A 26,184-nucleotide genomic window follows, 5' to 3' on the forward strand; every position below is an offset into this window, starting at 1 on the left:
CGGGGGAGGGGCAGAGAGAGAGGGAGACACAGAATCCGAAGCAGGCTCCAGGCTCCGAGCTGTCAGCGCAGAGCCTGACACGGGGCTCGAACTCACAGAGTGCGAGATCATGACCTGAGCCAAAAGGATGCCCGACCGACTGAGCCACCCGGGGACCCCTGTTTTGACAATTTAGACCCTCAGTCGCAGGCAGCTGCTAACAAATATCTCGGCGGGGGAGGGGCGCAAGAAAACTGGGTTGAGTGGCAACCCCCTCTCTCTTCAGACCATCTGATTCAGCCGCACAGGAGTCACCGGTCACCTTTTGTCCCTTCAGGTTTTCCTCAAGGCAGGCGTGGTCTCCAAGCTTGAGAAGCAGCGGGAGAAGCTGGCGTCTCACAGCATCATTTTATTCCAGGCGGCTTGTAAGGGCTTTCTGTCCCGGCAGGAATTCAAGAAGCTGAAGGTATGGCACCCAGCGAGCCTCGTCACTCCTGCAGAGGTGTGATATCCCAGAAAAGCAGCATCCGAGCTGATCTGGGCACGGTAACCTCGCGCTTCGCACACTCACGCTTGGGCATGAAGCCCTGTGGGATATTTCCACATGCGGTTCCAGATCCAGTGGGTCCGGGGTGAGCATGGGGCGGGGGAGGGGTGGTGGTCTTCAGGTCTCCCACGATGGTGCCAGTGCTGTCGGTCCATAGGCTCACCCCGAATGGGAGGACTTTAAAGTGATGCTTTGCAAGATGTGATGATTGTTTCTAGGACGTTGACATCAAATGACCAACGATGTCAGACTTGATCTAGGTATCATGGGGGAATCCAAGCCCTCCCGGGTCCGTTATGGTTTCAACCTGTTTCATCTCTGGAAAACTTGGCTGCCATGGGCCAGCAGACAGGACATGATAGGACCTGGCCATTGAGGCTTTTGGGACTGAAGGGGCAGCTCAGAGTCCGCAGTCCTGAACCACCCTGGAGACTGCATTTCTTCCCTGTAGCTTGTGCAGTAGAGAAATGTGTGCATGGTTCCCCTGAGCATCACATTATAGAGCACAGCTCTGGAGACAAACAGTGGAGACCCACCCCTTAGGAGCTGGGTCAAGGTGAAATGAGGTCATGCGTGCCGAGTCTAGTCCGTGCCCCAGACTGGCACATTGTTCAACAAATGCCAGCTCCCGTTACCTCCAGGTCCTCATTATTAAGTCCTACCACTAGCATGGGGTCTCATTACATGTGCCCCCAGTAGATGCGAATTCGTAAATTCAAGTACACGCACTTGGCAAAAGCAGAAAAAGGCGAGAACGTTAATAATTAAAATATTGTGGGCAACCCCACTGGCCCACTGCCTTCCAGTAGCTTATGCCTCAGAATGATTTAGAAGACAGGTTCATTAGCGCCCTGGATTCTGTCTGCATCCAGACTTGCGGGGTTTCAAATCCCAACCCCACCACCGACTGAGCTGAGGTGCTGACAGAGAGGAAGCTGTGTGATATTGAGCAGGTGACCGGGGTTGGGGGGAGGGGCGTCTCTGTGGCTCAGTTTCCCCATCTGTACCGGTGGTTCTCAAAGTATGGTCCCCAGACCAACAGCATCCACACCAACTGGGCACTTGTTAGCCGTGCAAATTCTCTGGCCCCACCCCAACTTCCTGAATCAGACCCTCTGGGGGGTGGGGCCCAGCACTTGTGCTTTATTAAGCGCTCACTCAGGCTTGAGCAGCATGGGGTTCGTATTTAAATAACACTTAAAGTGATACCTGTCCCCTAAATATCAACCCGCAACACAATCATGGCCTTTGGATCTTGCGGGCAATTTCAGGGATTTTCAAGGATCGTTTATTTATTTATTTTTTGTCTTTCACGGTGATTTTGCATCTGATGCCCTTACGAGAGGTGACCCTATTCCCTCCTCCTCCGCTTCTCCTTCTTCTTCGGTCATGCAAGATTACGTTGTGGTATAATGTCTGAGGCCCAGAGCCCGATTCCATGAAAAGCTCTCAAAAAATATTTTTAATTAAAAAAAAAAAAGTGTGCATTTACTTTTTTTTTGAGTACAGTTGACACAATGTGACAGTTTCAGGGGCACAGCCTAGTGATTGGACAAGTCTACACGTGACGCTGTGCTCACATGGGCAGCTACTGGCCGTCACCAGACAATGCCATTACAATACCATTGCAAAGAAGCTTCTTTCTTATCTTTTATATTAAATATAATTTATTGTTGAATTGGTTTCCATACAACACCCAGTGCTCGTCCCAACAGGTGCCCTCCTCTCTGCCCATCGCCCACTTTCCCCTCCCCCCCACCCCCCAGCAAAGAAGCTTTTTAAATGTGTGAGTTACCCAACCTCTTCCGTTAAGATATGGAACTCGCTTTTTCCAACCCCTTTCCCACCCCCTTTGCTCTCTTTCCTTCGCCTTTACCAGGTTGGGAAGGACCCCTCAAGTTTCTGGTTTCCTTTCCCTGCAGATTCGCCGCCTGGCTGCGCGGTGCATCCAGAAGAACGTGGCTGTGTTCCTGGCGGTCAAGGACTGGTCCTGGTGGCGGCTCCTCGGTTCCCTCCGGCCCCTGCTGAGTGCCACCATTGGGGATGAGCAGCTCCACGCCAAGGAGGTCGGTCCATGTGGCAGGCAAGACGCGGGGTGGCCCCGTCCTCACACCCCCATAGTAACGCTTGCTTCCAGACTCAGTGCCTCCACTCCGCGGATTCGTGATGCAGAAATGCTCTGCTCGGCAGCCTTGCTGCCGCCTTCCAGATACCTCTCTGCTGTCATTAACACAGACACAGACCACCCTCCATCCCACGTCCAGCTCTACACCGGGCTTGTGGGTGCCGGTCAGATACCCCATCACTACCCAGGGGCACACGAGCACTGACCATGATGCTGGTCGTCCCAGGGAGACGTGGTGGTGGCATCTTGAGCCTTTTAACTTCTTACCTCTCCGAGAGGTGCTGACTGTCCCTTCCACCCCGGTGGCGCCCGCCTTCTGCAGGGAAACCGTTTTGATTGGTTTCTGGTTTATCCTGGCTGTTGTCTATTCTTGCAAAATTAGCCACTTCACACACATGCACACAATGGCTTTGCACAGAGGTCTTCCTGAATCTCTTCCCGTGACAGCCTCCTACTCCTTTTTTTGTGCGCATCCCATAGTTCATCCCAGGGGTCTGCTGTGGGGGAGGGGGGGCATTTAGGCTGCGCCTAACGACAGTACCAAAAGCGTAACGCAGAGCCACTGGCAGAGTGGTGGCCTTGGGGAGGAGGAAGGGCCAAGCTCCCCATCCCGCTCAGGCATACGCAGTCTTGGGTCGAGTAATGGACTCATTCTGAGGATCTGCGTTCCACCCCTTGACTGGGATGCTCATGCAAGCCCGGTGGCCCCAGACTTGCACGAGCAGAGACGCTGATATTCCGAAATGGGGAAAGAAAAAGTCCCTTGTGGGAACTTAGCATCTGGGCATCGTCACAGAGAGGCTGGCAGAATCCCTCGCTCTGTTCCCCCGGGACTCTTAACACATGTGGAAGCCCTGCCTCTGATCCAGGATGGCTTCTGTCAAGGTGTTTGCTTTTATAGGAGGAACTCACAATGCTGAGACAGAAGCTAGAAAAATCGGAGAAGTCACGGAATGAACTGCGGCAGAATGCGGACCTCCTAGAGAGCAAGGTACCCTGTCCCTTCTGTGTGGGGTCCCCTCTGTGGGGTGACGTGTGTTGATGGGGCGGATTATGATGTGCCTGACACTGTGCTAAGTGCTTTACAAAATAACCTCAGATAAAGGGTTTACAAATAACCCCTCAAAATAAGCCTGTGGGGACGTACTGTCCTTGTCCCCATTTTACAGAGGAGGAGACTGAGGCTCTGGGATATTAAGTATCTCCCCAAGACCACACAACTAGCATGCAGAGTACTGAGATTCAAACCCATATCATCTGACTCCAAAGGGAAGAATTTCTGGCATAAGTCACAAAGGCACAAATTGCGAGGAAAAAAAATGATACATTTGACTATATTAAAGTAATCAACTTCTGTTTATCAAAGCATAAAGGGAAGACACACTACATACTGGGCAGGGAAATTTACAACATGTGTAACCGGCAAAGGGTATTTGGACATATAAAGAGCTTTCTTAAATCAATTGGAAAAAGAGAAACACTCCAGTAGGAAAAAAAAAAAATGGGCAAAAAGAGGAATTGGCAACTCCCAAGAGGAGAACTCTTGTTTCAAGAGTTCAGATGTTCTGGGCACCTGGGTGGCTCAGTCTGTTGAGCATCTGACTTCAGCTCAGGTCATGATTTCACAGTTTGTGGATTCAACCCCTGCATCGGCTCTGTGTAGACAGCTCAGAGCCTGGAGCCTGCTTCGGATTCTGTGTCTCCCTCTCTCTCTGCCCACACTCTCCCTCTCTCTATCAAAAATACATAAACATTAAAAAAAAAAAAAGAGTTCGAATGTTCAGGAATTCAAATGGCCAATAGACTCCTGAGCAGATCATCAGGAAATGCAAATTAACAGAGCATTCCCATCAGGAAATGCAAATTAACACCACCCTAGGTATGATTTTGCACCTTGGACTGGCAAAATCGAAGTCTGATGTAGCCACGTATTGGCAAGGACGTGTAGCAGCAGGAAACCATATGCTGCCGTGGGAGTGTAATTTGGTACTTGATCTCTTCACCCTTGAACAACTTAGGCTTGTCTCTGAAGGCTGACCCCAGCAATTCTACTGTGTAGAATATATTCTCACATATGTAAGAAAAGCCAAGAAGTATACAGGAACAGCATTGTCGTGTTGAAGAAATCTGAACCCCCAAATGGGAGTCTATCAATGAGAGAATGAATGAACCCATGTTGTTGTATTAAAGATTGAGCTGCCAAATAAACACGAATAAAGAGGCAGGCAAACAATGGCCCAGGAGGCAGACCCAGTTTTCCACCTTTTTCTTTGTAAATAAAGTTTTATTGGCATACGGCCACGCCCACCCATTCGTGTGCAGTCTCCGGCAGCTTTCATGCTACGATGGCAGAGCTGAGTAGCTGTGACAGAGGCTCTGTGATGTACAAAGCCCAAAAGTATCAAACTCTTTATGGAAAAAGTTTCCTGACCCCTCAACTAGAGATAGGTGACTCTACGTGGATTGCCCTCAAAAACATAACGCTGGAGAAAGATTATTTAAGTCACGAAAGAATACCTGAAACACGATATCGAACATAGTAATTTTTTAAAAGTGCAGGCTGATACTGTATATTGCGTGGGGCATATACCGTATGATTGTGGTGTAAAGATATTTCCATGGGAATAATAACATCAGCTTTGGAGTAGTGGTCGCCTCTCGTGGGTGGAGAGGAACATGTGATTGGAGATTACATCGGTGGGGATGGGGGTGTGATCACCGTGCTGAGGTCTTATTGTCTTGAGTTGGGTGTTGAGTTCACAGACTGGGGATGAGGACGGGAGCCAGAGAGTCCCTGCCCCCAGGGGACTACTGCAAATTTCAGATTCCTAAGCAAATCCATGCAGTGTAATGTGAGATGTGGTCGGGGAGCTGTGGGTAGATCACGGAAGAGCTGTGCACGATAACTTGCTGTTCCGCTTAGTTTTTCAGGGCCAGGACTCTAGTAAGTCACTCGCCTGGGGCATGAAATTTAAAGGGGTGCCAGAAACTCAGCAAGAGAAATCATATTTCAATGCGGTGTCTTTTAAAATGTAAATGAATGCAAAAAAAAAAAAATCCACGATGAGCCAAATACCAAAATTTCAAATAAAGGAAGGACTGGTGGGCTGGGATTAAGGTGAGGGGTAAGTGAGAGAGTATGCACAGTGGGATCCTGTCTTCATTTAAATTTTTGATGTTTTATTCATCGTGGATTTTTGGCATGAATTTTGACTTTCTTAAATATTGCATTAGAATGCTATTTAATCTCGGTTTCTGGGTTTCTTGGCACTCCCTGAAATTCCGCACCCTGGGTGAGGGCTTTGCCCATCTCATCCTTAGTCTCAGCTGACTTTTGAAGCCCTGGGCACCTCACAGGGTCCTGCTGAAGCTCAACTGTCGTCCAGTCTTATTCGCCCATTCAGCAAATGAGTATGAGCATCTCCCAGGCAGCAGGCATTCAGCTGGCCACCTCAGATGCAGCTAGGCAGAAGGCAAAGTCCCTGTCCTCATGAGGTCTCCAGGCCAATCGAGGGAGACAGACCACAGTTAGTAAAAAAGCAAGCTACTTTTTGATGGTCAAGTGCTGCAGATAATAAGCAGAGGGAGGTGGCAGTGAGGGGGCTATTTTTGCCTGAGCGGTCTGAGAAAGCTTCCACGGATTGAGATGTCTGAGTCTAGGTCTGAGTCATCTGGTACAGTCATCTATGCGCAGTTCTGGGGAATCGAGTCGAAATGGCAAGTGCAAAGGTCCTGAGGCAGCATGGGATAATATTTGTCAGTTTGGAGCAAAACTAGAGCTTTCCACACCTGCGAACCCATGGTGCTATCGTGACTGATCATATTGCTTGGTTTGCTAGACGGACGGTGGGGGCGATAATTCGGTTCATGTTCAAGCCAACAGAACACATTCTGTTTCCTGTATTGACAGCCCAAGTTGAGCCTGGCTGGCTCCCGTGGGGACATGGAATGAAGTTTGGGGTAGGGGCTATCTCTTTTCCACCTCTTCTCATTCTCCTTGTCATCGTGTCCACTCTCTCCACCAAGGGTTCTCTGTCTCACTCCCACAGACAAGGAAGAGTCAGAGGCTCCTGGAAGGGGACAGTCACATCACATAGAGTTAGGAGAGTCAGGGTGGAAAAGGCTCCACCATGGGCCTCTGCCCTCTTATAGAAAATACTGTAAGGAGGAGAAGAAATGACACCCAAGTGTCATTCAAGGCTCTGGAGAGCACCCAGTCTGACCTCTCCCGCAGGAAGTAGCAATGACAGAGCAGCAGAAGCAAGCAATCAGAGAGCCGTGCGTGGGCTGGGAATATCGGTGACTCCCCTGCAGAAACTCCTTCCCGCTGAGCTGACATTTGATACAGTAATTCATCACACACTGTCGAGTAGGACGTGGGCGCTTGGGGTGCCTCAGCGGCCGGGGGGAGACGGGGAGACAGTGAGGAGGGGAACATCATTAGCATCTAGCTATACAGCTCATGCCGCACTGGGAGAAGGAAGAGAAGGGGCCAGGCTGCTGAGACCTGGACCAAGCTTTCAAGCGTCCGCACCTGCTCCATATGCTACGCAGGCTCTTGGTGTCTCTGTGTCCTCCGTGGCTCCGAAAAGATGTATGGGGCCTGGAAAAAAAAATAAGACAAAATTTCAAAGCTAAGAAAGGAAGAACAATGGGAAATAAGAGGTTGAAGAGTGTACCAAAGGGGGGGGGGCGGTGAGAATTAGAAATAGAGATTTACCGTGAGCCTTGGACTCGCTCTCACTTCAGACTTTGCATCTGCTGTTGCCTCTGCCTGGAATATTTCCCTCCACCCTCCTCAGCTGGTTAATGCCTGGTCGTCCCTCGTCACCCAGTTCTGGTGGTACTTCTTCCAAGAAGACTTTGTTAACCTTTTAGGGATGGGTTGGGCTCCTACTGTCGGCAATCCTGGGCCCTGAGCTTACTGTTACTGCGTTGATGGAGGTGTTCTCACCCCCTCTGGCGTGCTTGTGCCCTGGCTTGGTGAGGCCCCAAGGGCAGGGGGGATGTCTTGCCCATCACGTTGGCCGAACCCCTGGTACAGAATAGACATCCAATGGACCAATGATGCCATGTAAGGTCAGCTGAAATGTTGACACTGAGCTTCCTAGCAACCAAAGCAAAGAGGGAAGCAAGAGATTACATAGACTTGTCCCCAGCTTAAACACACACGCACACCTGTTGCTTGAGATAATACTCATTCTTCCAAGTATTGAGCTATCAGAGAAGTTTCTTCTATGAGTCCTCGTGAAAAGGGGCACCAAGTAACGTGGCAAAGTACAACCTCAGTAATATTCGTTCAGGAAGTAGAAGAGGTGACCTCTAGGAGGGCTTTGGCGGGCCTCGTCCTGAACTGCAAGACAAGGGCATGGCATCAATTCCCTAAAAAACTCAGTTAGGAGGCAAAGCAGAGTTTTATCCAGGAAGCACGTTCAGGTGACTGAGTGCTATGATTTCTTTCCCCTCCCCCTCCCCCCTCTCCTCCTCTTCCTCCACTTCCTCCTTTTTAAACTTTATAGTAAGGTCCAACATACAAAAAAGTGCACAGTTGTTAAGCATATACGGCTCCATGAATTTTCACAAACTGAACACACCAAGGCAATGGACACTCATATGGAGACACAGAACATTCCCAGATTCCCCCCAAGTCCCCCTCTTGGCCCTTTCAGCCATGACCTTCCAAGGGTAACCACTAAACTGACCTCTAGCACTATAGATTGGGTTCCCCCCCCCCTTTTTTAACTTTACCGACATGCAATCAAATGCCTTTCATATGACCTCATGACATTCCTCCGTGTTGGGGGCGGCTGTGGCCCATCCATTGTCATTGCTGTGTAGTATCCCGTCATGGGTATAGAGCACTCTATTCATTCTACTCTACATGAGAATTTGGTTGTTTCCAGCTTTAACCTGTGATGAATAAGCCTGCTGTGAACATCCTTCCACACGTCTTTTGGTACAGGTATCATACATTTCTATTAGGAATGCACTAGGAATGGACTTGCTGGGTTCGAAGTTCTCTCTGTGTTGGGTTTTAATGGATGCAAACAGCTTGCTCAAGGGATTGAGTCAGTTTACCCTCCTAAAGCAGTCCACACCCTTACCAGCGCTTGATATGGTCCTTTGCATTTATTGATTGTTTTGGGCGCCCCATGATCCCACACCGTGATTTTAATTTGCGCCTTTTCTCGTGTTTTTGGCCGTTATTCTCTTTGGCGAAGCGGTCTTTCAAGTCCCTTGGCCACTTACTACTGCTTTACTTATTGGTTTGTAGCAACTCTTTATATGCCGTGGATTTAAGTTCAGTTGTTGGATATGTGTGGCACAGATCTCTTCCTCCAATCTGTGGCTTGCCTTTTTCTTTTTTTTTTTTAATTTTTTTTTAAGTTTATTTATTTTTGAGACAGAGAGAGACAGAGCATGAACAGGGGAGGGTCAGAGAGAGAGGGCGACACAGAATCGGAAGCAGGCTCCGGGCTCTGAGCCATCAGCCCAGAGCCTGATGCGGGGCTCGAACTCACGGACCGCGAGATCGTGACCTGAGCTGAAGTCGGACGCTGAACCGACTGAGCCACCCAGGCGCCCCTTTTTTTTTTTTAAATTTTTTTTTTTTTGGCTTGCCTTTTTCGATGCAGTAATTGGAAGTATTTTCTGAAGCCCCGAGTCTCTTCAGACCTGCCCAGGGGCTAGGAAGAGGTCAAAGGGCTCCAGAATCCCCCAACCTGTATCAGTGGCGATAGATGCCCTTCTTTCGTTTCATTCTGTATTTGATTGACTTTTTTGGACTCCCGTTATTTTCCACCTTTCTGCGTCTCCGGAATTGCACTGCAGTTCCACAATCACTGGCGTCTTACACTAAAAAATGACAGCACTTTCTTTCCTTTTGTTCCATAATGGTGCAGCTTATAATCAGAGGCAGCTCAGATTTGGTGAAACGTAGTGTCCTGGGGCCCAAGATTTTATTGGAAGAAAGGTCTTTAATTCTTTCCCCTCCACCAAAAAGCCACTTTGATTTTTTTTTTTCTGGTGGCTTTTATACTTCACGGAACATCAGGATCACCTGGGGGAGCTGTGTCCCCTGTAGCTTCCCCATCCCATCTCCTGAGGATTCGACCCAGGAGGGAATCTCGGGGAGGGGAACTCTTCCCTGCTTCTTTTAACAAGCCCCGAGGTGAACCTGAACGCAGCATCGTGCCATGTGAGACTCGTGGTTCCCGTGCTCGAAAGCGTGTCAAAATCCCCAGGAGGATGTGTTAGAATATAGCGGGCTGGTCCCCAGCCCTAGAGATTCTGAGTCAGGAGGCTTGGGGCAGCCCTGGAGAATCTGCATTCCCCACGAGCTGTGTCAGGTGATGCCGAACCCGCTGGTCTGGGGTCCACGCTTTGAGGAACAGATAGAAGGGACCTCCTTCTATGCAGTTCTCTTTTCTTAGAAGAGTTTCTGCTAACGGTTGGGAGGCAGACACTCCCATGGGCCATGCATCACGCAGACACTCCTGGCCCCGGTTCGTGGCCTCTGCACCCCGCCCGCTTGTCTCGGTTGGTGGGGAAACAACGGATAGAAATGTTGCTAAAACATGTTGTGCCTCATCAGTGAAAACTCCATTTGACTAGGCTTATTAAAAAGACAACATTATTGCAAAATGATTTAAGTGCTTCATTTGCGAAGGAGCAGAAGAGGAGATGAGACGCCTCCAGGAAGCTGGCTATAAATATTCCTCAAGCGTGCAAAATCTGCCTTGATGCAAAGTGGGGTTTTTTATTTTCACGAGAAGGCAGGGCTTGTCCTCTTATAGGGACTTCCTATATGGCTGCGGGAGCACATGGGGGGTAAAAATGACAAGGAGGTGTTTTCTTCCCTCCTTGGCTTGTCATCTAGGTTTTTCCCAAGAATTTAGTCATTGTGGGCCCCGGGCACTCTGGATGTCTGGCCTCGTCAGCATGACAATTTTTCACTTTTTGGTAAGGGACGGTCGAGAAGACAGAACCCACCAGCCTGGGGCGAGAACCGGAGATTCAGGTCAGGAAGTCCGTTTGCAAAGTGCTGGGGTGTTTGGCCAGGGAAGTTATGTGTGGCCGGCCGCTGATCTCTGGAGGGAAGGGAAGCGACTTTCCAAGGGCTGTGTGGCTTAGTGGTGACTGAGTCTGGAACATATACCGGGCCTCCTGACTGCTACCATGGTACCACAGCTAAGGCCCCCCAGAGGAGTGCACAGCTGGAATGTTCTGCATGCCTCGGTCTCCCCGTATGAAAATCCAGGCCATAATGCCTTCTCTACCTACTTTGTAATACAGATGAGGAAGCTGGGGACTGTGCAAGGGATGGGTATGACAGCCCGACCCGGGATGTCTGGTCCAGGAGCAGAGAGGGTGGGTCAGGACGGTTGGCTCTGGATCCTCATTGCAGTGGGACTGTGGGCAACTCCTTCCAGGCTCTGAGCCTTTGTGTCGTTGTTGGCAGAATGGTGACAGTGGTGGTTCCACATTCCTCTCTACAGGGTGGTGTGACGAGGTGCCTGTAGAGTAATTATTACAGGGGCGCCTGGGTGGCTCAGTCGGTCGAGCGTCCGACTTCGGCTCAGGTCATGATCTCATGGCTCGTGGGTTCGAGCCCCGCATCAGGCTCTCTGCTGTCAGTGCAGAGCCCATTTCGGATCCTCTGTCCCCCTCCCCCCCTGCCCCTCCCCAGCTCATGCTCCCTCTCTCTCAAAAACAAATGAACATTTTTTAAAAAAGGAAAGTAATTATTACACTGGTTCTTACACGAGTCTCTCCACATCTCCGCTGTTGCTAACATATATGTGATTACATCTTAGCTATTCCTACACCCCTCAGAGCATTCGGTGCCAACTGCATGAGTAAAGGAGATAATGTTGAATTTAGTAATTCAAGTAATATTTAACGAGCGACGTGTCTGTGCCGGCTGCCGTGACACATCCTTCGCCCGCTTTATCTCGTTTTACCTTCAAATCAAACTGTGAGGACGGTGTCATTCATACCCCAAGTTCTAGATGAAGACAGTGAAGACCAGAGAGGTGGAGCGATTTGTCCACTATCACACAGCTGGCGATTAGCAGAGCTGGGCTTTGACCCGGGGTCTGGCTGACTCCAAACAGGCTGTGAAAGAGGAGCCTGGAGTGGCTCATCCTTTAAGACGACCCGGAGCTAGCCAGGTGACAAGGTGGGGAGGCTGTGCGTTCCAGGTAGAGAGCAAGAACAGAGAGAGAGACCGGGGACCTGGGCTGGCACCCACAGTCCTCGCCGTTGGAAAGTCTCATGCGTGTGGGGAGATTTGGGGGTAGGGTCAGTCGCCGAGGCTGGGCCAGATGCCAGGGGCTGTGAGAACCACGTGAGAGGTTTGAACTCCATCCTGAAGGTGGGGGCCAGAGAGAGAGAGAGAGAAAGTGTGCCCATGAGCTCAAGTGAGCCGGGGGAGGGGCAGAGAGGGAGAGAGAGACAGAGAGAATCCCGTGCAGACTCCCGACGTGGGCTCAAACTCCCACGACCTGAGTCGAGATCAAGAGTCAGACGCTTTATCCACTGAGCCACCCGCGTGCCCCTAAAATCCATTTTCAAGATGGGATATGTGGGTGACAGCATCAGAGGGGTTATTTCCTCTTTAGGGGGGTGCTATGGGACCTTGAAGACCCCTTCTAAAGCTCACGAAAGTCCATAGCTTCTGCTTCTCCCACCCAAGGCCAGTCGGTGATGTGTTGTCCTGCGTGTCCCTCTCTGATGCATGACATATGTCCCAGCACACCTGCAAGCGTGGTCCCCATTCCCGCCGACCTGCTGGAAGCTGTGGATCCCTCCCTCCCTCCTTGGCTCCCGGATACATTATTAATTCACTTGGCATATATTCTTGGAGCCCCCAAGAGGCAGTTTGAAGGTATGGCTAGGAGTAAAGGCTCTGGAGCCAGGCTGCTTTGATTTGCATCCAGCTCCGCCACTGGCCGGCTGTGTGTCCTTGGGTGAATGTCCACACCCCAGTGCCTCAGGTCTCTATCTGCAATGCAGAGGTATCAGTCCCTAGCTCTCAGTGTCTCTGTGAAGGTTCTGTGGGTTACCCTGTGCCGGACCCATGGTAAGCACCCTCCGTGATAGTGATTATTATTTTTTATTAAATTTATTTATGTTATTTTGTGTGTGTGTGTGAGAGAGAGAGAGAGAGAGCAGGAAAGAGGCAGAGAGAAAGGGAGAGCGGGAATCCCAAGCAGGCTCCATACTGTCAGCAAAGAGCCTGACTTGGGGCTCGATCCCACAGACCGTGAGATCCTGACCTGAGCTGAAGTCAGGAGTCGGAGCCTCAACCGACTGAGCCACCCAGACGCTCCTGTGGTCGTGATTATTATTAAGGGAACTATTACCATCACTTAGTAGCAGCTGGGAAGAGAAGTACACAGGGCGGTCCCTGAACTGGTGCCCAGAGTGAGTCTCTGGAGCCCTGGAGCCCGCCAGTAAGCTAGCCAGTAAGCTAGAGATTTGTTCTGAATTTCCCCTCATGACCGAGGCAGCTTCGAGGGCAGATACCGTGAGATTGAAGCCCAAAGCAGCCAGCTGGCTCTGCAGCTGGACAGACCCTCTGCCTATTGATTTATTTTCTCCCCATCCCCTCTTTTTCTGCTTTCATTTTCCATCTTTTCTCTTAATCGCTCAGGTTGACAGGGGTGGGGCTTCCCTTCCTCGGGGGCTCCATAAAGCTCCCTTTGGTCATGGTCCCTCGGGGGTGGGTGGCCTTGCCTTTGAACCACACCCAGCTGTCTGTTTCGCCTCCTTTCCCCCACCCACTACCTCCCGGTCTGCCCCAGGTACACCAAGGCTCCTGTACTGCTGACCCCCAGCGTTGAGTCAGGCGGCAGATGTGGTACAGGACGGCCCTGTAATTACGAGTCAGGACCTGGGATTCAGGCTGCCCAGCTGGACTCCCCGTGTGACTTATCAGCCATGACCTTGAACAAATCATTTCACCGCTCAATGCCTCAGTTTTCCGTTCTGTAGAAAGGAAATAAAAATTCTCTCCTCATAAGGCACTTGACAGGCACACAGCAAGAGATTAGCACATGTCTCTCCCCAGCATCCGATGAGTATGAGCTATTTCTCCTGCAAGGGCTTCTAAGGAACCAATGCTTTTCCTTAAATTGAAAAGCACACAGTGAAAGGCCACTGCTTGCTTTCTGTAGACCAGACAATTTGGGGAGCTTTGAGAACTCTTGAATATAAGAGCCAAGGACAGGGTTGGGCTCAGACATGTGGGTTTATTTCCCCAGCTCAACAGAAAGATCCTTGAAGGCAGGGCCTGGCACACAGTCGGTGCTCATATAATGAATGATAAGCGGCAGTGACAGTGACAGCCCAAAGGGTCGCACGTGTGCTCAGCATTTAATGCCCGTCAAATGTTTTGTTGCCATCTCCCTCAGGCTGCCGTGATGCCAGGGCACGGGATATGGAGTATTTCTATTTGACTCTATGCCACATGTACAGCCCATTTATCCGTATCTGTCCCCTTCTCTCCGGCAGACTTTTGGAGTCATGGTCCCTGAGTAGAAAGAGAGTTTCTGATGATTTGGCTTAAGTGGTGGATCCAGGGAGGTTTTCAGAATAATTTCTAGTTAATTGGTGCCTGAGTAATCGGCAAGGACCCTTCTGGGTTTGCAAACCAGGCTCTTCCCTCATTAAACCGGTTTTCATTTTGCACTCACCTAATAACTCTGGGCATGGTGCCCACCTCTCACCTCTGTGAATAAAGCCCTTGGGCCCCGAAATGTGGGAAGGGGAGAGGGATTTGTGGGGCTAGGGGAAGGCCGGGGGCTACTCGTCTCTGGGAAAAGCATCTGTCATTTCCCTAATCTGAGAGGACTAATTGTCCTTTGGACTCCAGACTTGGATTGTGTAGAACTCAAAATTAATGCATTAAATTAATGTTGTGCTCCCTTTGCTCAGGCTGATTAGCACAAATGAAATTTCGTACTAATTGTCTAAGGCGGAGAGAACACGATCCTGGTGTTTAGGATCGATGCTGGTGGTGGGGATGGGAAGGCGGGGATCAGGGGCATGGTCTGGGCGTTCCTGGATCGTACCAGCCTGTGTTCAGAGCCAAGTGCAAACGATCGCTCCCCCAGTGCCAGTGCTGTTGTGTGCCCATAAGGAAATCTAACCCATCTAAAGCCAGGTGTGAGGCCAAGATTAGGAAGAGATTCTGGCAATTTCTATGCCAGCAGTTCTTTTTTTAAAGTTTATTTATTTATTTTTTTTTTTTTTGGAGAGAGAGAGAGCACAAGCAAGGGAGGGGCATAGAAAGAGAGAGAGAGAGAGAGAGAGAGAGAGAGAGAGAGAGAGAGAATCCCAAGCAGGCTCCAACTCTCAGCACGGAGCCCAATGCGGGGCTCGAACCCACGAACCTCAAGATCAAGACCTGAGCCGAAACCAAGAGTTGGCCACTTAATCGACTGAGCCACCCAGGGCCTCTATGGCAGTAATTCTTAAGCTTGGTTGTGCTTAAGGACAACCATGGAGTGTGTTGAACTTCAGATCCCTGGGTCCCACCACAGAGGTTACGGTGTGGGCATTCTGGGACTACTGAGGAATATACTGGGAATATTTTAACAGCCATCCCAGGGGACTGCAGGGCAAATGTTTCCCCCAGAACACTTTAAAGATGACAGTGGGAGGAACAGCAAACAGAATCCCCACCCCAGAGACAGCCCAGTGCACCCTGGGAGAGCCCCTGGCTTGTTAAGTGGCGGTTACTTGGACCAGAGGGATCTGGGCTCCCGTCCCAGCTCTGCCACTCACTTGCTGTGTGACTTCAGAATGCTCCCCCTAAGCCTCTCCCCCCACCCCATTTCTATAAAAGGCACACGTAAGTCTGAGCAGCTACTGGTGTGGTCACCAAGACGGGAAGCCAATGGGCAGGTGGAGGGGAGAAAAACGGGGGCAGCATAGAACGTGCAGAGCAGCAGCTCTGGTTTATTTGTTTGCAGCTCAATTTGGGGGGACTATTTTTTTAAAGATATTTGTTTTGTGCTCTTCTGATTACCAGCAGCGCAGAGATGCATCGTAAAGAAACCAGAGTCCTCTGTGAGCCCACACCCTTCTAGGAAAACAAGAAAAAAAATCCCTATACAGTTTGAGAGTGCCTTTTTCTGTACAAGTAGAAAGAAAACAAAAACGAGCACGGGCCAAACGTCCTATTCTGCCACTTTGCTTTTCTCCCCCACCATTGGCCGTATATCTTGTTTTTGCTTTTGTTTTTCATGTCGAAACATACAGATCTTCATCTGCCTTCTTCATGGGGCGGAGGAATGAGTTTTGAGACCACCTATGAGCTGATGGTATTGATGGGAACTAGCTTGGGGGGGCAGGTGGATTCCACGCCGGAAGGGCCACTTGGTGTCTGTGACAACACCCCACAGCCGCTCCTTGGTGCCACACACAGGGTCTCATGGGAGAGTGAAGCGTGTAGACATCTTCAGTCATGACATGAAGTTGTGGCATCAGATGGGAATGCCAGCAGGACAATAGATAGTCCTTAATGCAGTGTGTTTCACAGCTCAAGAGAAGAAGGGATTTGTCCAAGGTCACGCAGTGTGTCTGGACTTGAACCCCATGCCTTACTTCTATTGTTTTCTTTTCCTTCCCTGTCTTGACTTTGACCACTGCCCCCATGGAGGGAGTCTCCGTTTCCCAAGCGACCCTGCTGTGTAAGGTCATTTCTAAGCCTCTTGGTCACAAACAGTCCACTTCCCGGGTTCTCGCCTCATTTGCTTTGGCAAAGCCTTGAACCTGGAAGGCTGCACTTTGGGACAGTAATAACACAGAAGCCTTGACCCATCTGGCATCTGTAGTTGGTCACTGATGGGGGGAAAAGTCAGCGCAAGTTGGATTTCATTAAGATATAAACATTTTTATTTTTGCCCCTGAACATGACTACAACTCACGCTATTTCTGGACCACAGCCTTCAGAGTATGAGCACCTGACTTGAGACATTCTTCCTTTCTTAAACCATGCCCCTAACACGTGACCGTGTGATTTCCAGCTTTGATATCATTAAAGCAGAGCAAATGGAAAAGTAGTTTGAATGCATAAGCCGAATTTTTTAGTTCCTTTTTTAAAAATAAGTTTGGCACCTGAAACTGTTTGACGAGACACATGCATTTTAAAAATTAGAATTTTAAGAGTTTGGGGGCACCTGGGTGGCTCATGTCAGTTGAGTGTCCGACTCTTGATATCTGTTCCCGCCGTGATCTTGTGGTCTTGAGATTGAGCCCTGTGTTGGGGTCTGTGCTGAGCGTGGAACCTGCTTGGGATTCTCTCTCTCCCTCTCTCTCTGCCCCTCTCCCACTTGCACTCTGTCTCCATTCTCTCAAGAATAAATAAACATTAAAAAAACAAAATTTAAGAGTTTTTTTAATTTTTTTTTTTGAGACAGAGAGAGAGGAGGAGGAGGAGGAGGAGGAGGAGGAGGGACAGAGAGAGAGGGAGACAGGATCCGAAGCGGGTTCTGTGCTGCTAGCAGAGATCCGGATGCGGAGCTCAAACTCATGAACCATGAGAGCATGACCGGAGCTGAAGTTGAAAGCTTAACCGACTGAACCACCCAGGTGCCCCACAGATCTTAAGAGTTTCGAGAAGCAACTCGTATTATTTCTTCCAACGCGTTCCATTTAGTTTTCGTGGAAACTCCTGGCCTGGTCGTGTTTCATAGGTATATACAAGAGCTAATTGAATCGGTAATTACAGCAGAAATGCGACAGGCATAAATGGGTGGGGAACATGCACGACCAGCACTGGGTGTGCATGGCTGTCCCCTGGTGGAGGCAGGTAGATCACGGGGAGCCACAGAGAGGTTTCCTAGCTGAGGGCGCTCTTGTGTGGTGAGCACCTGCGTGTCTTACCAAGGGGAGCCCATTGATCCGTCCAGCAAAATGGCTCGCTGAAGGATGGGTAAGGAGAGCTTCTGCTAGAATAACTTTTTTTTTTAATTTCTATTTTTCTTAAGAGAGAGAGCAAACAGGGGGAGGGACAGAGGGAGAGAGAGAATATTAAGCAGGCTCCCCACTCAGCGTGGAGCCCCGTGTGGGGCTCAATCCCACCACCCTGGGATCATGACCTGAGCTGAAATCAAGGGTTGGACGCCCAGCCGACTGAACCACCCAGGATAACTTCCTTTAATTGAACATTTACTACGTGCCAGCACTGTGCTAACTTTATGTGGATTATCTCATTTAATTGTCAAGACAATTCTCTAAGTCATGCCCCACCCCTTAAAGCTGAGGAAACCGAGAATCAGACAGGCATCCTGCGTGGGGCAGTCACACAGCTAGTGAGCATTGGGCCAAGAATTCTAACACATCGGGACCAATAACATTCTGACCATCACACCCCGAACCGCCTCATTACACGGAGATGCCCTTTTGCCACAAGAGCCCGTGATTTGTCTGGGCTGGTCCTGTGGAGGGTGCCCCGGGGGAGAAGAGATGACGTCCCCTCACCACGAGTGACTCTGCTGTAACCCTCCCATTCCAGGTTGCTGAACTGACCGCGGAGCTGGCTGATGAGCACTTCAGAGGGGACGTGGCCTGCCAGGTGCTAGAGAGTGAGCGGGCAGAGCGGCTGCGGGCCTTCCGGGAGGTCCAGGAGCTGAAGGTGGGTGGCCCAGGGGTGGTGGCGGGTGTGGCTGAGCAGGGTGGCTGGGAGCCTTTGGGTCTACCCGCCTCCTTGTCTGCTCACATGTGGGAGCCGGAAGCCTATAAGAAAGAGGCGGTGGCTTACTGACTCTCATGTTCAAGGTCCTGGAGGACATTTGTGTCTTCCTAAGCCTTGACCTTGGAGGTGCCCTGGATGAGGACTATGTAAAGGGTAGACAGTCCTTGGTTACCAAGCCACCATGGGCAGGCGGGGGGATGGCCAGGCCCAGGCTGCACTGGGCTCCAGTTTGACACCCTGGGGCCTTTCTTCCAGAGCAAGTATGAGCAAGTCCAGAAGAATTTGGGAGAAGTACAGAAGCAGTTGGGAGAAGCGCAGCAGAAAATTCAGTTGGGTGACTTGGAAAGGAGCCACACAGGAGGAGGTAAGCAAACCGGGACTCTCGGGATTAGACAGGGGTGAAAAACATGCCGTCCTTTTGTTCCATTCATTCGTTCGTTCATGCAGTCGTTCGCCCTGAGCACTTAGTATGCCCTAAAAGCTGCATCAGGGGCTGTCATTTTGTCAGAGCAAACGGCCACAGCCCTGCCCTCCTGGAGCTTCCAGTCTGGTGCAGACATTAAACAGAGAACCCAACAATATCCCAGATAGTGCTTTATCAAGGTGACAGGTACAGGTCAGTAATAACGCAAAGAATGACCCAAACAACAGTGACTCTATGGCAAGGCCCCTTTACAATTACATGAATAGTTTTGATACATGGATTTTAGGTTAAGGCATTTCGGTGGTTACACGCAGCATCTGTGAAATGGCATTTCTGGATTTGAATCTGGACTTGACTTTCTTTGAGGTGGGTGGCTTTTGGGCAGAGAAATGTGTGCTTTGGCTCCCTCGTCTTTCAGATGGATGGATTGATAGGAAAGGCGGTTGATGGAAAGTGGTTAACGCCACGTGCATGGCGACTTTATTTACTGCTAATGCTGTAGTGGGGTCATCATCCATCCATGTTCGTAGGCTGTGGCACAGAAACTACTACCCTCCCCATTTTGAAAAATGTTTATTTATTTTTGAGAGAGAGAGAGAGAGCAGGGGAGGGGCAGAGACAGAAAGAGAGAGAGAATCTCAAGCAGGCTCCTCACTGTTAGCGCAGAGCCCAACGCAGGGCTCGAACTCAGGAACCGCGAGATCATGACCTGGGCTGAAATCAAGACTGAGCCACCCACGTGCCCCATACCATCCCCATTTGAGAGCGGTGCCAGGCGCTCAGCAGTTACTGGATGGAGAGAAGCTGAGGCCCCTGAATTGCCCAGCGGTTAGGTGTGCTCAGCAGAGCCGGGGTTTTCTGGTGGAGCCGGGCTTCTGGAGTTGCCTGGGGGCTCACATCTCATGGTTCAACGGGCATGGTGACATCTCCATCAACTCCTCTCCCCAGCCTAACTGAGTCAGGGGACAAGGATGCCTGGTGTGCCTGTCAGCTTTTATAAAACGTTGACATTCTTTCTTCCATGCCCCCAGAGGATGTATGCCCTAGAAACGTCAGGGACGCTCAGAGGAACGGAGGTCAGGAGGCGGTGAAGAGGCAAAGTGCATTTGCTTTTCACTCCCCTCTTGCTTCCTGTCTTCCTGCCCCCCACCCCCACCCCCAGGACAGGCGTTTACAGAGGAGTTTGGGGGTTCTCTGGCACACGACACTCAGTACAAGCAGGGAGAGAGGAAATGGGTTTTTACAGAACCAGGAGGTAGGACAGCAAAGTTTCCCCCAGAAGAGCATGGCCCCAGTTCCGTCCCGACTGGGACTGAGACCCCCCACGCTAGTCCCCAGTTCGTCTTTCTCTGGGAAGATCTGGGAACTGGATGGGAGGGGGAGGCGTGCTGAGCTCGTGAGCACATTCGTCATGATGCTATAGAGGCTCTCAGCCCTGGAGGCTCATTCCAGGAAGCCAATCTACAAATATTTTGTTTTCCATTAGCAAAGCAATACATGCTCATTACAGGAAAAAATGTTAAATATAGGAAAGTCAAAAGGAGCAATAAAACACTTTAATCACACCCGAGCAATGCCACCACAGCTCCTCAATGGATGGAGCCGGAGTATCAATTATGAAAAACGTAGCTGTTTTCCCACCATGCATGGTGGGGTATCTGAAGAGGCCCTTTTATGGTGTCTCCGACTCTTGATGTCGGCTCAGGTCGTGATCTCATGGTCCGTGGGCTCGAAGTCCCACCGGACACCCTACACTGACTGCGAGGGGCCTGCTTGGGATTCTCTCTCCCTCTTTCTCTGCCCTTCTTCCCCTGCTCGTGTGCTCTGTCACTCTCAAAATAAATAAATAAACATTAAAAAATTATTTTAAAGAAAAGAATGCACCCCCCCCGCCCCCAGGGAGGGGCGTTGGCAGGAGAAAGCAGTGTTGAAGAATGGAGAATGGTTTTCTCCTCTGCTCATGTTGACAACTCCTACCACCTGCTCTGTAGCACATCTTAGCGCAGAACACATGCACAGGTGCGGAAATGCTTTCTGCTTTCTCCTCCTTTTGCAGCTATCTGCTGTTTGAGTTTTTTTTTTTATCCTGGTGGGGAGACAGGATACTTTTTCCACCATGATATTATTTACCTTAGTGGAAACTCGAACAAGCTCTAACTCCCTGGTTGGGTTACTTATGTGGGAGTCCCTATTAGGGTCACCTCTTCTAAGACCTCAGTCCTACCATCTATCCAAGAGTCTTTCCTTCCTTCCTTCCTTCCTTCCTTCCTTCCTTGCTTCCTTCCTTCCTTCCATCTGTCCATCCCAGTACTGACCCTAATATCCATCACCTATCCAGTGAAAGTTATGAGACATTTATGATATGCTAGGCATTGTAGTAAGTCCTGTGGACACAATGATAAACAAAAACATTTGCTGCTTTAATGAGTTTGAATTCTCTTCTGGAGTTCCCTAAGCTTGCCTTACGAGAGCTCTGATCATTCTAGATTGCAGCTTTCTTTTTGTATGTTGTCTCCCCCACTAGATTTCTGCTGGAAGATACAGTGGTTTCTTATTTGTTTCATTATCCTTTGTGCCTGGTATGAAGTAGTGTTGCTCAGTGGGCATTTCAGTGCATGGTAGATTGAACAATGTATGATGGGTGGATGATGGACAGGTGGATGGATGGGTGGATGGATGAAGAGATGGATGGATGGACAGGTGGATGGATGGAGAGATGGATAGATGGATAGATGGATAGATGGATGGATGGATGGTGAGAGGAATGGGTGGATGGACAGGTGGGTGGATGGATGGATGGATGGATGGATGGAGAGATGGGTGGATGGAGGGATGAATGAAGAGATGGATGGATGGAGAGATGGAATGGATGGATGGATGGATGGATGGATGAAGAGATGGGTGGATGGAGGGATGAATGAAGAGATGGATGAATGGAGAGATGGAATGGATGAATGGATGGATGGGATGAATGGGATGGATGAACAGAGAGATGGATGGATGGATGGATGGATGGATGATGGATGGATGAATGGATGGATGGTAAGAGGAATGGGTGGATGGATGGATGTAGAGATGGATGGATGGACGGATGGAAAGATGAATGAAGTGGTCTCTATCTTCAGCTGTCCACATATGGAATGTCTCCCACAGCTCCATTACCTTAAGGGGCATTACTCTATTACTCAGAAAATCCAAAGACATCCTAACCTGGTCTAGCCCATTCTATTCATGCAAACCGTTTTCATCACGTCAGCAAGTGATTTTTTTTTAACTAAATCAAGGGATTGTTCTCTCATAGAGACAACTTGGGACCGATGCCTCTGTTGCTATGTATTCAGTAGATTCCTTAATTATTATTCAATGTTTATTAAATAATTTAACAAAAAGTCACTGCGTATGTACTATCCCACCCAAGGTGGTTGGCCAGTAAGGTGATTCCAGTTGGTGAACTTGTATCATCACATATGGGAAATATTCTGTGTGGGTAGGGGACACTCCTAGAGGGTGTTGAGGATCTATACATGACTAAAACATCTCTCCGGTCCTCGAAGGTCATGGGATTTCCTTGGAAGAAGGAAAGTATATGTATGCTTGTAGAGGAATTGAACGGTATGACTTTAGACAACCAGAAGTGGTCAGGACAGGCTTCCTGGAAGAAGTGTTTTTTTTAAAAAAAAAACTTGGACTTAAAGCAGAATTTCTTAACCTAAAGTCCAAGATCAAGCCTCAGGAACTCTAAACTGTGAAATTATGATCAAAGAGCTAAGAGAGTGTGAGAGAACCACCCTGATTCACTTAGCCTCCCATCCCGGCCTCCCTGACTTTGTCAAATAGCAGATGAATGGATGATGCGGTTCGACTGTGCTCAGATGGAGAACAACTTTCTGCGGAAGCGTCTACAGCAATTTGAAGAGAGGCTGGACTCTGAGTTGACATCCAGGAAAGAGCTGGAGCAGAAGGTAAGAGGTTGTAGCTAGTCTGGGTCCCAAGAATGTCAGATTGGTCAGGTTCCTACCTCCACCGTTCAAGGTATTGGCCGAACCTGGGGAGGGAGAAAGAGAGCACCCCCATTTCATGTTTTTGCACCTCCACTGTTGTTACAAATGCGAGTCTCTGTGGGAGGTGGGAAATACTTTGTCTATGTGTGCGTGTTCTGCATGGGGAAGAATACTCTGGAATAAAGAACCTCAGATCTTGGGCCTCAGATCTTCTCTTCTATAAAATGATTTTAATAAGCCTTTAGAATAGTCAAATCTTATCCATTCCGTTTGCCTCAATCTGCCACCTCCATCTCTCATCTAGACCAGAGCAACAGCCTCCTGCTTGGTCTCCTTGCCTCCAGCCTCTCCCCTCAACCACCTGCCACACTAAGGCCAAGAGATCTTTCAGAGTCTCTTTTGGACTGTTCTGTCTTTGCAAATTACGCTGACTCTCAGGGCAGATTGTTTTCTTGAGTGTTTTGTCAGTTTTGATTGTGAGCTCATCTTCAACATGCCCCTCTACTCCTGCCACGGGAACCCCAGGTGGTCCGCATGGTGGAATGTTCCTTTTGCTTTCTGTCTTACGGTGAATTGTGCATGTGTGTGTGTGTGTGTGTTTCGTTATTTTGTATTGTCAGTTGATCTTACTTTGAAATTTTTAAAAACTTTTTACTGCTTTTCATGGCAGTTCTGTTTACAGGGCTGTGGGTGTCTCTGTCGAGATGGGACACTTTTGCCTTGTCTTCTACAGCAGCCCCTGAGACTATGTGACATTCTCTCTGTTTCAGACTGTTGCAACTTGTGCCAGGTGCCACTTGGAGCTTTAAACCCCCCCGAGGCACAGACCCGGGGTTTGGATTTCTTAGGGGAATACTTTCTCCCCCACCCAGAGCCAGAGTGCACCAGGTTTTCTGACCACCTTCCAGGCCAGTGGGTGGATCATTTCCTGTCCCCTTGCCCCAAGGCCCAGGTCTTTGAGGGTCCTGAATGAATGCAGGGGTATTCATTCCAACTTTTCATCTTCTGTGCCCCCGAGGCTTTGTCTCTCGCCCCTGTCTGGCCATTCAAACACAGTCATTATCTTCAGTGTTATTTCTGGATCTTTCCGCTGCTCGTCTTCTCCTCCACCCTGTCTGCCAGAGTATCAGCATCTAAGATTACTGCTTTCGTTTTGTGTCCTTTGCATTTTGGATATCCCCAAATTTTCCTTTCTTTCTTGAATGTGCAGCTGGATGTTACAAATATAATGTATTTGTCCCTCGTGTTCTCTAGGTGAATGGAGGGATAGTTTGACCTCTTTGCCTGTGTTGCATTGTCTCCAACTACCCCTATTTGTACATTCTGACCAGTCTACCCTTCAACTAGCGGTGTGCTAGCAACTGGCCCTCTGAAAATAAACACCCCGATGGGTAGCATTTGCCAATTTCCAATGTCCATGGCATACAGGGGACAGTTTCCACCTACCATTGTGATATCACTGGGTGTGGAACTGGGAGGAGAATCCGCTCTCCTAAGTGGGTATACCAGCCCTAGCACACCGGGTCCAACCACACTCACGTGTTTAAAGCTCATAGCCAAATAGAGCGGAAGGTACTTTCCTGTGATTCCCCTTTATAGCCTCCTGCATGGTCAACATCCCCCACCAGAGTGGTCCACTTCATACAATGGATGAACCTACATTAACACATCATCATCACCCAAAGTCCATAGTTTATGTTGGGTTCCCTCCTGTCGTTGTACGTTCTGTGGGTTTAGACAAATGTATAATGGCATGTATCCACCATCGTAGCTTTATAGAGTATTTTCACTACCATAAAAATCCTCTCCGCTTTATCAGTACACCCCTCTACCAATTCATCCCTCCATACTTTTGCCTTTTCCAGAACGTCCTATAGTTGGAATCCTATAGCATGTAAACTTTTTAGACTGGCTCCTTTCACTTAGTAATGTGCATTTAAGTTACCTCCACGTCTTTCCGTGGCTTGATGGCTCATTTTTTTAAAAAAATTTTTTGAGAGAGAGAGCAGGGGAGAAGGGCAGAGAGAGAGAGAGAGAGAGAGAGAGAATCCCAAGCAGGTTCCATGCTCAGTGCAGAGCCCCATGCAGGGCTCGATCCCAGGACCACGAGATTGTGAGCTGAGCCTAAATCGAGTTGGATGCTCAACCAACGGAGCCATCTAGGCACCCCGATAGCTCATTTCTTTCTACCGCTAAGATCTTTGTCCCATTTTTAAAATTGAGTTGTTTTCTTGTTGGATTGTAAGGGTTCTTTGTATAATTTGGATAACAATCCTCTATCTGACAGGCTTTTTTGCAAATATTTTCTCCCAGTCTGTGGCTTGTCTTTTCATTTTCTTGATTGTGTCTTTTGCAGCATGGAATTTTTTAAAAATTTTAATGAAGTCCACCTTATAAACTTTCTTTCATGGGTCATGGCTTTTGTACATTTCTAAAAAGTCACTGCCAGGGGCGCCTGGGTGGCTCAGTCGGTTAAGCATCCAACTTCGACTCAGGTCATGATCTCGAACTCTGTGAGTTCAAGCCCTGTGTCAGGCTCTGTGCTGACAGCTCAGAGCCTGGAGACTGCTTCAGATTCTCTCTCTCTCTCTCTCTCTCTCTCTCTCTCTGCCCTTCCACTGCTCATGCTCTGTGTCTGTCACTCAAAAATAAACATTAAAAATGTTTTTTAAGTCATTGCCAAACCTAAGGTCATAAAGGTTTTCTTCTACATTATTTTCTGGGAACTTCAAGGTTTTGCATTTTACATTTAGGTCTATGATCCATTTTGAGTTAATTTTTGTGAAGGGTGTGAGATCTGTGTTAAGATTCTCTTTTTTTTTGCGTGTGGATGACCAAGTTGTCCCAGTATCGTTTGTAGAAAAGACTGTTTGGCTCATTGTATCAGCTTTGCCCCTTTGTGAAAGACCACTTTTCTAGATTTCTCTGAGTTTATTTCTGGGCTGTCTGTCCTGTTCCATTGCACTGCCTTGTTCTTCCTCACCTCTGGGCCTTTGCACATGCTGTTTCCTTTTCCTAGAATACTCTCTCTCCCCTACCTGGATACTTTCAACTATCTTTAAGATCTGAGCTTACATGTCCTTCCTGCCAGGAAGTCTCTGCTGATACAGATTGTTTGGGTGCCTCTGAATTGGGTCCCCAAGCATAAAACTCATCATGGTGTATTGTAATTATCTGCTTACTTCTTGGTCCCTCCCCACCTTTAGTGGTAAGCGCCTTGAAAATGGAGGCCATATTTGCCTGTCTTGCCATTATCTATATCTATATTTACATCTATATCTATATCTATATCTATATCTATATCTAATCTATATCTATCTCCTCAGTGTGAGAGAAAAGCATAGTGTAATCACCTGCGGAGGTGGGCCAGGGTGAGATCACATGGGATTTGATAAATAATGG

At 49.0% G+C, this 26,184-nt stretch overlaps 1 protein-coding gene across 1 annotated transcript in view; it reads left to right on the forward strand.

Annotated features, from left to right (window-relative positions):
* The window catches only part of MYO18B (myosin XVIIIB), a 240,850-nt gene that overhangs the window by 92,037 nt on the left and 122,629 nt on the right, over positions 1-26,184 (forward strand). Inside the window, 6 exon segments of the mRNA XM_049619573.1 lie at positions 317-445; positions 2,449-2,592; positions 3,553-3,642; positions 18,178-18,297; positions 18,613-18,721; positions 22,619-22,743. Of these exon segments, the coding sequence (XP_049475530.1) occupies positions 317-445; positions 2,449-2,592; positions 3,553-3,642; positions 18,178-18,297; positions 18,613-18,721; positions 22,619-22,743 (717 nt within the window).

The sequence above is a fragment of the Panthera uncia genome (assembly GCF_023721935.1).
Source record: "Panthera uncia isolate 11264 chromosome D3 unlocalized genomic scaffold, Puncia_PCG_1.0 HiC_scaffold_8, whole genome shotgun sequence".
Taxonomy (NCBI): domain Eukaryota; kingdom Metazoa; phylum Chordata; class Mammalia; order Carnivora; family Felidae; genus Panthera; species Panthera uncia.